Source organism: Accipiter gentilis, chromosome 1 (assembly GCF_929443795.1).
Source record: "Accipiter gentilis chromosome 1, bAccGen1.1, whole genome shotgun sequence".
Lineage (NCBI taxonomy): Eukaryota > Metazoa > Chordata > Aves > Accipitriformes > Accipitridae > Astur > Astur gentilis.
This window is the reverse complement of record NC_064880.1, coordinates 688,602-701,804: the sequence shown is the minus strand read 5'-3', so window position 1 is coordinate 701,804 and position 13,203 is coordinate 688,602. Positions and strand designations below refer to the sequence as shown.

Sequence of the window (13,203 nt, the reverse complement as noted above, 5' to 3'; positions counted from 1 at the left end):
CACCACGACTTCCCCTCCCCCCCGCGCGCGTAGTCCGCGCATGCGCGGCCAGGCTCCGCCCCAGAGCGCCGTGAGGCGAGGCGGGCGGCGGCGGGCGCGGGATGCCGCGGTGAGTGCTCGGCCCGGCCCGGCCCGGTCCGGTCCGGTCCGGTCCGGTCCGGCCTGGCGCGTCCGAGAGCCGCGCGGGATAGGCGGGTCCGGCCCTGTTCCCCGCGGCGGCGGCGGCGGCCCGGGGCCCTGAGGCGTCGCTCCGTGCCCGCGCACTCGTCCTGGCCGGGAGGAGGGGGCCGAGTGGCGGCCGGTAGTGACAGCAGCTCAGCGGGCCCCAGGCCCGGGCCGGCGGAGCCGCGGGTGGTCGGGGTCTCCGTGCCCTCCGTCCCTAGGTAAGAGAGGGAGGAGAGCGGCCGCAGGCGGTGCCGCCGGCCGTGGTAGGCTCCCTCCGGCCGTGCTCGCCCTTGGCGTCGAGCGCCTTGGCCGTGGAGCGCAGCGGCGGTGGGGGTCCCGCCGGGACTGCAGCCTGCCCGCCAGACGTGCCCCCCAAAAAGGGCTCCCTCTTATTCGCGGGCCCAGGAGTCCCGGACGTTGCCCCGAGGCCTTTTGCTTGGCATAGCAAGAGGATCGTTTCCGCAGCGTTTTGTGCCCAAAGCGTCTTTATTTCATGAGTAGCTCCTGGCTCTTACGAGGCTGACTTGCAGAGGTCAGCTGAGAAACGTTGCAGCCTGTTGCAGCTCAATGTCGTGAGGTCAGATCTTCTGACTTGCACGGAATAGGGAGGTGAGCAGAAGATCAGCTCAGCGATGTCAAACCTGCTGGCACAAAACAGCTGGCAGGGAGCAAACCAGGGCTAGACCTCGTTCTTGTTTGTCACCAGTATAAATCTGGAGCAGTTTTTCTTTGAGTCAGTAGATCTGCTTTGGCTTTTCACCACAGAGCAGAGAATGCTGTATTGCCCTCCAAAGAGCAGACAGTCTTGATGGCGGGTTAACCAGGAGAGGGCACTCACCATGTCTCACCCAGTAGCGAAATGGAAGGAAATGCCCCAAAAGTGTGGGGAGCAGACAGAATTTCTAGCAGAAGGGCTTCCTGGTCTGTGCTCTAACCTGTGCCTCGTTATAAAGCATGCTGGTGGACACACTGGGTGTTCGTTGGCATTATCGCTGTGATGAGGCAGCCAGGAAGAAAAATAAGGCCTTTCCTGCTCGTGGTTGGACGTTCCCCAGTGACTGGGTGTGATGTTTGTGTAGGGGGTGCCGGAGTGATTTTAGAGTACTGCTGTCCTCAAAGAGGGGCTTTTGAAAGACCACTCAATAACACCAATACAGTCTAGCGTGAAGCTGAAACTGTGTTTTCCCATTCCAAAGCTCAGCCAGTCTGTTCTGGATTTTATCTTCATGTAACTTTTGTTTGAAAACAGGAATGTTTTAATATTTAATAATTTTTTTTCTGGTCCAAGGGTAGTTAACAAGGAAGTGTTGGTTGTGTTATGGAAGTTCCTCTGTGCTTGTAGTAAGTGAGATGCAGTTTTTGGAACAAGAGATCCACAAAGGCTCAATTTCTGAGCAACCATGTAGAAATGGGTCTGTTTTACAGGAAATCACCTGGCAGCATCCTTTTCCTGAATGTACCCACCTGCTAGACTCATTTTTTTTTCCACGTGGTTTAGGAGTCATTGAGTCTGTGCAAAAATGCAAAGAAGACTTGAGTTCTGAGGATGCCAGTTGCTGTGGCAACGCTATTTCCCATGGATTTTGGTCCTGTCGTAATTGTGCTCTTTTTCTAACGTGGTTTGGGAGTTGTGCAGTCCTCGGGGGTGTTGGTGGCAGAGTTACTGGGAATCCTTCCCCTTACCAGATTGATCTAACGCTTTCCTAAAAGACACAGCTGCTCGTTGCCAGCTCTGGCCGCTGTTTCGCATGCATCACAGATGATTCAGGGGAATTTTTTGGGAACAGTCCACAGATGTCACATCTTGGCAGGGAAATATAGGAAGAGAGAAATACGACTTTAGGGAGCTAAATATGAACTGTGCTTTCTAAGCATGCAGAGAAAGCTCTTTAAAACCGAGATTATAACAGAGGAAATGTAACATCTAGGGCAAAAAGCAATTGGGGGGGGGGGGGGGAGGAAAGTACTTGTTTGTGCTTTACTGACTTGCCAAGTTTTGGTTCAGGGTGCAGTGTTCCTCTTGCCCATGTCACTGCTCGCAGATTCCTCGCACCCCACAAGAAAGCATCATGGTGCTGTGTGGGATGTGATTTTTGTGATGAGAGGAGCAGACCCCAGGAATCAGATCCTGGGTTTAGCCAACCCGTGTGCTGTCAGACACGTGACATTGTGGCTTCAGTTCCAGTGTGTGTAGTGTGCTCCTTTTGTGAACTGTGAGTAGCCTTACTAGTGTCCTGACACAGCTCTGGTGTTTTCCAGAGGTTACAATCTACTGGCATTGCCCCTCCTCAGACGTAATTGGTTGGGTTCTGTCTTAGAGTGGACCGTATGATCCATGCAAATATAAGAAACTCTCATTTTTGCTTGATTTTTTTACAGACAGAAAAGAAACTATGTGCTTTGTTTAAAAGACTTTTAGCCTGCACCTAGAAAGGGAGTTGAGCATAATGATCCTGAACATCACCATTCTTGGCCTGAGGTGTTGAGTTCATGAACTTGGGTTAGGTGCTTGCTCTGGGTAAGCAGTGGGTAGCAGAATGTGCTCAGGAGGGTCCTTCAGGAGGGTCCTTCAGGAGGGTCCTTCAGGAGGGTCCTTCAGGAGGGTCCTTCAGGAGGGTCCTTCAGGAGGGTCCTTCAGGAGGGCTTTCGCAGTCTGTCTGGACATGTTGGAAGGGTACACCTGAAGTGCCAGCGTTCCTGAGCTTAGGCACCAGTGAACAGTGCTGCGTGGTGAAAAATGGAGCAGCAAACTGTGAATGTCCCTATCTGGAAAACTGGTTTTGGAGCTGAAAGTTATTTTTTTTAAGCTAAGGGAAACATCCGTCCTTGTGTTTCTCTGGGATGCTAGTGGCTCCTCTACAAGGTGCAGAGCTGTTTCAGAATTGACTCACTTCTGCTGCTTTAGAGCCAGTGATAGCAGAGATTCCTTCCATGTACTGAATCTTTCATCTAAGCTAGTGGGCTGGATGGGGAACCATCTTCCCTAGTCTGGGGAGAGTGGCAAAGGACTGTGAGGAGGCCTTGTTTAGCAGATTTTCTTAGTAACTGGAATCATGTAGTCATTGCTGGAAAATTGCCCCCGCACAAAGTGTTTTTTGCTAATATTAACTTTAGTTCCATCTCAGCTCAATGGAGGGAAAAACTAGAAAGTGCCATAAATTCAGCCGAGCTTGTCAAAGCTGTCAAATTACCACCTGATAAAGCTCCTACCTCCTAATGATTACAGCCATCAGCCAGAGAGGAAATGTATGCCGATGGGGCTTTCGAGCGACAGCGCCAGGGTTCAACATTGTTAGACTTTTAATGTAGTGTCATCTGGGGGCTCTTTGGCTTCAGTGGAGGGTGAAGCTCTGAGCAGAGTTATTTCTTTAAAAAAAAAAAAAATATCCAAGGATGTAGACTAGCATACTACCCCTCTCTTATCAGCCAGATTAATGCTGACTACTAAATTTTAGTAAAGGTCTTCTTTGGTCCCATTTGTTAGTATTAGGAGTCCATAGAGATAATGTCTTTTCACGTATAAAAGATGCTATTGATTTTCTGTTACTGTTGTCCTGAAATGTGCACAGTGTGTCTATGGAGCAGTGACAATCCTCCATCACTAGCTTTATGGGAAAAGAATGGTTATTGAATCTCTTCCCATAAAATATAATCTCTTTCTCTCTTCCAGAATTTGCCAGCCCCTGTGGGAGCCCCTCATGTTATCTCTTTCAGAAAATTGATTTTTTTTTTTTGGTCTCTGCTTTGTACGCTTGTGTTTAGCTTTATTTTTAATTTGGCTCATGTGATATGAAAGGAAGGCTTCCCTAACATTAAGTGTGCTCTCTCAGTGTTGTATTGCTTCTTTTTCATATAGAGTAACACTTTCAGAATGTTTCAAAATAAAATAAAGATATTTGCTTGGCGCAAGTCTCTCTTGTTGTTGCTGGGATTTTTTTACTCTGGGTGAGTCATTGCCCTGCTCTTTCTTTCCAGGCAGGTCTGAGATACTGACAGCTTTTCAGCTGCTTGCAGGTAAATTTGGGATAAGTTTCTAGAGTCAACACAGGCTGATTGATTTCAGATGAATGACACCATAGAGGAGAACACAACTTGCAGTACTGTGTCTGCTCAAGGAGCAATGGTCTTTGAACTTGAACAGTGGCAAAAATACTCTGTCAAATTTGTCCTTTCCTCTGTGTAGCAAATGACTGACTATGGGACTTTTTCCTTTCAGGGAGGAAACGGCAACATGAATTCATAGATGATGAGTAGGATGCCAAAGCCAGAGATGACAGTGCTCTTGAAGAAATGCTGGGTAGAACAAAAAGGTAAAAGGAACAGCTAATTGAGTGCATTTTGGAGCCTGTGGGACTTCATGTGGTACCCTCCCTCATGAGGCAAATGGCACACCCCCTCAAATGTTAGCTGTTTTCTGAATTCCCTCCTCCATTGTGCATGAAGTCCCAGTGATGCCTCTCGCTCCTGACTTACTACTTTCTATGCTTAGGTCTTCCCCAAAGCTGCATCGTTCTGTACCTAAAACCCCTGCAAGACTCATACTTTCGAATGTGTCTTTGCATGCACACGCTTGCAGGTCCAGTGGCCGTCTCGTCCCAACCTGCAGCTCACACTGCCAAATTAGTCTAGCAATCATACCAGTCCAGCAATCTGCTGCCATGTTTTGTGAGGAGAGCAAAAAGATAAATGAGAGATGATCTCAACCAGTTAATTTGCAGCCAGTGCCATTCTCCTGAGGTGACGGTTCAGTGCAGCCATTGCCTGCACCATCTTCTGACTTAAACCGGGGCAGATACACATGGTTAAAATGTTTGGAATGCATTGCAAACAAGTTGCTTCCACGAGGACTAAATTGCTTTCTGGTACTGTGATGCTTTTTACTGCATTTTGTGTTAATGCTGTTGAGATGCCCAAAGGAATCGCTTCTTACTGGCTCTTTCATTCTGAGAAATTATCTCTGTAACTGAGGCATGATAGTCCACTTGGGGACTTTGGGAAGTAAGAGGCAGATTTAATCACACCTGCAGAGAGCCATGCAGTAGAAGGGCCTTCGTCACACTCGTCCAAAGGCAGCAGAAGTGGCTGAAGCAAATGACAAGCAGCAAGAAAATCTTCATTAGTAATGTAGCTCTCCTTGGGATATTTTCATGCTTGTTTATGGAAGACTGGCTTTAATCCCCCAAAAGTCAAAAGCAAACATTCTCCTTGAAAATGTTCCAGGTTTGTAGTAATTATGTGCATGTTGCCCCCTGCCTCTCGGCTCCTTCTGGCAGCAAGTGTATGGGACAGAAGGGCATTTCTGTGGCAAGCAGAAGATCTTGTCAGTACGAGAAGCAGGATGAGGTGTGAATGGTTGATATATATAAATAACAGTTCTATTCTGCTGGAAGTGTCGTCTTCAAAACAACAATCAGGGAGGAATTTGCTATAGTTCAGGTGTTGGTGCCAGTTGTAATTTTTATGAGCTTAAATTTTTTGTAATCAAGATGTGGTCCATCACACAGAGCATTGTGCAGGGCAGGGTTAAGGCTTTTGAATGTGCTAGCACCATAGCCTTTCCTGAAGATCATTAGCGCAGTTTTGACAGTGTCAGAAATTATTTTTTCAGGCTGATTTCATACTGCTAGGAGATCTTCTGAAAGATCCAGCAATTCCGTATGCGCACCAGGTGTCTGGGAAGGGAGACGCTGGCTTTCTGTTGACCTTTGGCACCTCGTTCTTTCCCACTAAAGTGCATTTCCTGCAGCAGTATAGCTTAAACGAGCGTGCTCGGTGTCTTTGGATCCTTTCAGCCAAGTGCATAAAGAGCATGTCGTGGGGACAGAGCTCTGTGTTAGGGCATCGCTTTCATCTGTCAGAAGCTGTTTTCAGAACATGTAGAGCTTGCCAGAAAGCCAACCTTTTACACTTTGAAGATGAGAAACATAGGAATGAATTACAGATACCATTTTCCATGGCCAGCCCTCTGGATTTCATGCAGTGTTGGTGACTGGAAGTTGGGAACCCATATTCCCTACCAGCTCTTCTCTCTCCAAAATCAGCCTCCAACCACCTCCAGTAGCATAGTTCTCTGAGAAGAAGTCAATGACTTCTCCTGCTTTCTCAGTGAGAATATTATTTGGGCTTAATTCTACAGTTTAATTTTGCCTCTATTTAGTAAAATACTTTCCCATTGTTGCCATGATAAGGAGCTGTTCTGGATGCTACAGGATGTCCTAAAATCCTTGTTATGTTTAGGCCACATGATGTCACAGGGGAGGAGCAACACCAGATTCAAGTGTTTTGGTGAAAAAGCAGTAATTTGTCCTATGTCATTTTAGAAATGTAACCATGTTTGAAGTATTGTATATCGTGAGCTATCATACAGTTAAAATATATGATGATATAATTTTTGGTTTTATAACACCAGAGTTGAGAATTCAGGCATACTTAAAATAGTCATTAGCAAATTTCTGTTGTTAATCCGTGTTTTGGGAGATCTGATAGTTTGGTTTGTTCTTTTTCTGCACGTGTTTACGTTAAGGCTGTTGGTGTATTATTCAGCTATTTCTGTAAACTCAGATGTAAATCCATCATGCTCTTTGAGTTTCAAAATTCTTCACCATTGATCTGGAAGGCTTTAAGTCTGCTAAAATTGGAGTACAGTCAGTGTTGGCAAGGAGCTGTGTCCTTACCGTGGAGCTGGTTCCCCAGAGCCAGGACTTGCAGCCATTCCCCGTTCCTCCTGCTCGCTGTTCGGGGCCCTGGAGCCCAGCCAGCATGGCTCAGTGGTGGACTGCAGCACCCTGCAAGTCCGGCATCACAGCAGGCTGGGTGAAATGGAGAACAGGCAGTTGTTCTTCAGTAATTGCTGTGGTTTCGACAGAGCACTGTATATATGTTATTTTACTATTTATGCCACTAAACGTTATCTCAGGGAAGATGCGTGGTGCTATTGCTTTAAGGTGGCTAGTGGCCACTAGCTGTGCTCAGCATCGCCTCTGCCAGCTCTGGCATCGTGGCACGTGCTGTCAACTCAGCAGTGGCTGGAAAGCTCAGATAGGACCAGGTTTGGCATCAGCACAATCACTTCTGCGGGCGTTGTGCCTTGGATGTTGCCAGCTCCTCGCTGTTTCTTCCTTCCTCCAGCACGTGGTATTTTATGTGACCCTGAGGATAGACAGTTGCCTACTAGACTAGCTTGTGGTTTTGGTTTTGTGGGTTTTTTTTTTCCCCCTCAGTCTTGTCAGCATGCAGGTTTTCAATTGCAGGGGAGCACTGGGAAATATGTGTTCTATTTTGCTTGCTGTCCTGCTAATGCTTTAGCTTGCTGGAGTCAGTGAGAGATGGCAGCCGTGGGAGTTACCGTGCTGTTAGTCATTCAGGTGACATGGTCTGATAGACAAAGCTCTTGAGGATGGTTATCTAGGAGAGAGTCGAATCCAATCGTTCAGGCTTCTGTAGCCTCACTTTACCACTTGATGCAAATTCTCTTAGTCAAATGCAGGTGGAGCTTTTCAAAGCACCTAGTGTTATGTTCGTGTTTAGCCTATGTCTTGCAAACGTACAAGTAAGGAAGGTGAATCACTTGTATACTTTGATCTTAAAGTTCAGTATTATTCCTTTTCTGTAAGTGGTTTGTCAGACAAAATTTCTTAGTCATTTTATTTGAAGATCTCGCCCTCAATGTCAGAGGCAAGGCATCTGGAGGAGATGCAGTTAGAGTTCCTCCATCTTCGAAATATTTGATTTGGCATGGAATATTTAATGGAGCTATTAGTGCATTTTATTAAGACCATATCACTTATCAGTGGCCGTTACTACTGTTCTTGTTACTAGAATGTAGGGCTCCAAGGTTTTCTGGTTTTGTTTGTGGGTTTTTTGTTTTGTTTTCATCTTTTTCCCCAGGAAAGTGTGGACATTTTTGACTAGTACAGATTAGTTCCTCAGATGAGCCATGGACAACCTTTCACTGCAACTTTGGGTGTTTTAATCCAGATGCTTGCTTTCAACAAACTTGCAATGAACCATACAACACCTTTTGTGCAGATAAACTTTCTGTATCACTCATGCGAACATAAGTTGAAATTTTGATTCTGTGGAAGTTATGAGTATGTTAATATCTGCCACACAATTTGTGTGCTTCCAACCATACTCTTCTTAAGTAAAAGTTCAACCTTTTTGAATAAAAGCTGGCAACTGGCTGGCATAAAATAAATGAGGTATTTTTAGAGACAGACAGTGTAGCTTTTCGCGTATTAGATGGTGGATACCTACCAGTAATGCACCACTTGCTTTATGGGATTAGTGTGGCTAATGAGTTGTTTATAATAGTTTAGTAAATAAGGGCTTTTGTAGAGTCAGTGTGCAAGACGCAAAATGCTAAGAAGTCCCCATCACGATCTGGGATAGTTTCTTTGAGTGCCATCATATCAGTTATTTCTGGTGAAGGATGAACAGTGTTTTCAGTATTTCTTAATCATTGTTGTCTGTAGAAAACTTATTTTTATTGGAAGGAGCTAGCTGACCACCGCGAACAAAAATCCCTCAGGGAAGGAAAACCCTCATAGATTGAGGTACAGTGGCTCTAAGAGTCTAATTCAATAAGCACGAGGTTGTCGTGTGCCTTACTTTCCCCAAGAAGCGAACGCTTTGGGATTGATTAAACTCTTTTCAGTCTGTACAGCAGTGTGAGCTTTCATTTATGCATTTTAGGGCTTGCACCATATAAAAAGTCAAATATGCTATCTGTTTGACACCAAGGTAAAAACTTGGGGTAAAATTACATACGTTCTTGAAATGAGAGACTTGTGGTGCTTATCAGCATGTTGCGTGGCCCAAAGCACTGGCAGAGTTCAAGCGAGGAGGTGCTCTCCGCAAAGGAGAGAGCTGTGTCTTTCTCAGTCTGTCTCTAAGTCTTTGGTGGTGAAGTGGCTTCTACCTGGTGCTTTCAGCAGACCTTCCGCCATGTGCAGTTTGCATAGGTTGTTTCCAAATAACCACTACATGCTACTAAAACCATCTCTTGGTTTCGTTGTTTAAGCCTCTCCCACTACAGAAGCAAGCCACGCAGCCTGCTCTGGGCTTTGTGTAGCATTAGTACTGCTCTGTAGCTGCCATCATTGGAGGAACAGGCTAACAGATGCGTCTTGCACTGTCTTCTAAGAGCGGCCAATCTGACGGGTATGTACTGGTTTGCACAGGTGGAGAGTCCCAGACTGGCTTGCAGCTGCACGATCCACATAGGAGAGGAAAGACCGCTTACAGAGGGGAAGGGCAGTTTGAGTCAGGTGTCTGAAAACACTTGAGTTCAAAACGGACCTGAGGCACAGTTCTTGTTTTAAGAAGGTATCTTTGCATGCCCAGTGTACGCCTTGGAGTATTCACCTTCCTAACCGCAGTAACGGCTATCTGACCCGGCTTGAACTTGAAGTGGGTGCTTCTCACCCTGTGCTTGTTTTTCCTGGATGTCCAGTCAGCTGACTAATGAAACTGGATTTAAACTTTTCAGATGCAACAGGTTTAAATCTCAATGTGGGAGAGGTGTAAACCACATGTTCCTCTATTGCTGGCATGAAGAACCTTAGCATTTTGACATCTCCCTTAATGAGAGAGAGTATCCTTTGTGAGGAGGGGAGCAGGACAGAGCTCCGCAGGATTCCACGTGCAAGGAGCTTCCCGGTAATGACACTACATACACAGAGGCCCCTTGCGTCTTAAATGGCACAAGACAGGAAGCAATGTTTTCTGAGCAAACAAATGGCCAAATGAAGTGGGAAATATTTTATTTCCAAAATTCCGGGATTACTGTAGACAATGATAAGACAATTATTAAAAGCAAGCCTATACGTTCTTTCTGATTTCATATCTGAAACTTTGTAGTTAGTCTGCGTAACTGGAAGTCTCTGTGCTGACAGGATTGTGTCATGTAACGCTGGCCATTGTTGTGAGCCGATTCCAGTACTGGCACTTACACCTTTGTATAGTTCATGCAAAACATAATTGTTTGGATTATGGTGGGTGCTTGAAGTTAGGGACATAATTTCATCCTCCAAGCTTTCACCTGAACTGTAAGGGCTTAATGCCAAATACAGCAGAAGTAAGTGCAGTCCTTAGATTGTACTCCTAATTTGCACTTAAATTCATAGGCAGACCTTGCAGATCCATTTCTGAAATGTGCTCTTCAGGCTTGTCATCCAGGTGACTGCCCACTTCCATAGATCCTGTACTAATTTCTGCACTAAGATCTGTTTACTTTTTATACTTCTCATTGATTTTGATCAATCAGTAATCCTGCAGAAAGATTAACTTCTAGTTTTGATATTATTGTAAATCTACTTATTTTTTTTTTAAGCAGGAAGGGGTGTTACAAAAATTGACATTGTGCAATGCTAGGTCACAGGTTTTATGGTTTAATCAGAGATGGAAGTTGAAAGACACCATTCCAAGTATAAAAGCTAATTCCAATATTCATAGTTCTCTTACCAGCTAAAAAGAAGTCATTTTATGCATAATTCTTTTCTTTAGGAGCGCTCACTAATTTTCAATGTGTCTCCCACTCTAAGGAGTCAGTGGAAGTTATTTTAAGCTGCATTTTGTGGTTACTATAGGTGAGTTGGTAGTAGGTATCTAATCCTTGGGCTAATCCTACAGTGTTGCTCAGTGTTGCATGGCGAGGTCTTCTCAGCACCGTGAGAATGGCAAAGTCGCAGTCATTTGGAGCAAATTTTAAAATATGCGTGATGGGCTGTTTGTAGATGTAAGGGCAGATAAAGAGAAGGTCATGGATTTCATGCAAATATTCAGATGAGGTTATGCTAACTTGTGGTTTGGAAGATGCTGTGCATTGTTTCCCTGGCAGAAATAGCCCTTTAGATAAACATTAAATACAGAGTGACGCTGTCAAAAAGGGAGAATGCATATCATTTAACACAGAAAGTGACACTTCATAAGGACCTCTTTCAATTTATAGTTCAATAAAAAGGGTAATCTGTGGAGGGATATTCTGTCCTTGCCCACAATTCTGCAGTTCTGACAGGATCACGTTCCTTGTTTTACCTTCATGCTGTCCCAGGCTGAAATACTTCATATTTAACACTCTGGGTTCTATAAATAATTGACATGCCTGTCTTAGCAACTGAAGATCAGCAGCAAATTGTATTGTTGTTGAATAATAGGGTTCTCCTGCATTCTTTACTCCTTTACATCTTAATTTTCACTCTGCTACTGAGAGTGTAGGAACTGATTTACTCCACTTCAGGAAGAAAAGTATAGCTGTTCCAGTCCTTCAGGGGAGGAAGTTTAGGGGAAAGCCAAGAACTCACAAATGAAACCATCTAAGTAAAGACTAGCTATTTCTCCATATCTTCTGCATATACTGATTGTTTGTATTTCTCATTCTGTGCAACTCTCGTGGGTCATATGGGAAAGAATAGTTTTGGTGGTTAGACAAGGTCTAGGCAAATCTAGAAAGAAAACACTGTTTTGTAGCTAAAACTAATGAGAAATACGTCGTGGTTTAACCCCAGCCAGCAATTAAGCACCACGCAGCTGCTCACTTACTTCCCCCCCCTTCAGTGGGATGGGGGAGAAAATCAGGAAAAGAAGTAAAACTCGCAGTTTGAGATAAGAACGGTTTAATAGAACAGAAAAGAAGAAACTGATAATGATAATAAAATGACAACAGTAATAATAAAAGGATTGGAATACACAAATGATGCACAGTGCAATTGCTCACCACCTGCCGATCGACACCCAGTTAGTCCCCAAGCGGCGATCCCCCTGCCCCGACTCCTCCCAGTTCCTATACTAGATGTGACGTCCCATGGTATGGAATACCCTGTTGGCAAGTTTGGGTCAAGTGCCCTGGCTGTGTCCCATCCCGACTTCTTGTGCCCTTCCAGCTTTCCCACTGGCTGGGCATGAGAAGCTGAAAAATCCTTGACTTTAGACTAAACATTACTTAGCAACAACTGAAGACATCAGTGTTACCAACATTCTTCTCCTACTGAACTCAAAACATAGCACTGTACCAGCTACTAGGAAGACAATTAACTCTATCCCAGCTGAAACGAGGACAAAATATTAAAAAAATTGGTTTTGTTTATAAGAACTAATGCATATCCTTGATGACAGAGAAGAAGGGCTTTGTGCAATAGGGCACCGGACAGGCACTCAAGAGATAATTTGACTAGCTGCACTGCCATAGTACCACTGTAAGCAAATCACAATTGATTGTAGTTTGTGATGCTGGAATTATACTTCCATTTGGTTTATCTATTCATAAATAATGATGAAAAAAAGTCAGGGAAGTTCATTCTCATTGTGAATTTATAGCATGGCAGAACCCAGTCGTGGTGGAGTCCTTTAAAGACTTGAGATAATGATTTCAACAATGATGCTTTTAATTGAAAGCGTGAGTGCTCTATTGTTTGTTAATGATGCTTCCATGTTATGCATACACACAATAAATCACAGAAGTGTATGAATGAAGACTTGGTTTGGTAACTGCAGGACAGGTTTTTGGGCAGAGGGCAGAGCCTGGGTGGTGCTGTCACCAGAAGTTTCTTGGGAGTAGACTGACTCAGTTAAATTTGACTTTGCCTCTGGCTTCCAGTTCCTGAATCTACATAGCTTTGAACACCTTCTGCCTCTGTTACCATCATCAATTTCTCTTCCTTTGGTTCTCCTTTTGTTCTTCCGTCGTTGTCTTCCATTACTCATTCTTCTGTTTTCAGTGCCTGAGGCTGACATTTTCATACCTTGGTGACTAAAGTTTGGCTCCTAGATCCGTATTTATTCGGTTAATTTAGACAGCAGTGCAATTTCAGAGGAGTTTAGTATCCTGGAAAAGATACTTGTTTAAGAGTAGGAACAGAAATTTAGGAGCATACCTTTAGGGATCTTAGACTTAAACATACTTTCCTGTTATTATTTGCTTCAGCTATCACTAGAGATCTGATATCAAACTAGCCTGAAGATTATGCTATCTTGTGCAAGTTGAGGGGAAGAGAAGAATTGTGAAAAATGGCCTTTCCCTCAAGTAATATTGGTTACTGT

The 13,203-nt window shown here is 44.6% G+C and overlaps 1 protein-coding gene across 7 annotated transcripts in view; it reads left to right on the top strand.

The window, feature by feature from the left end:
* Positions 1-48: 48 nt before the first annotated feature.
* The window catches only part of CAMTA1 (calmodulin binding transcription activator 1), a 322,967-nt gene continuing 309,812 nt past the window's right edge, over positions 49-13,203 (top strand). For all 7 annotated transcript variants that reach the window (XM_049803043.1, XM_049802953.1, XM_049802770.1 and 4 more), the window contains exons 1-2: positions 49-109; positions 4,382-4,475. In XM_049803043.1, coding sequence (XP_049659000.1) covers positions 4,409-4,475 — 67 coding nt within the window. In that variant the 5' untranslated portion in view covers positions 49-109; positions 4,382-4,408. The remainder of the gene's footprint in view (positions 110-4,381; positions 4,476-13,203) is intronic.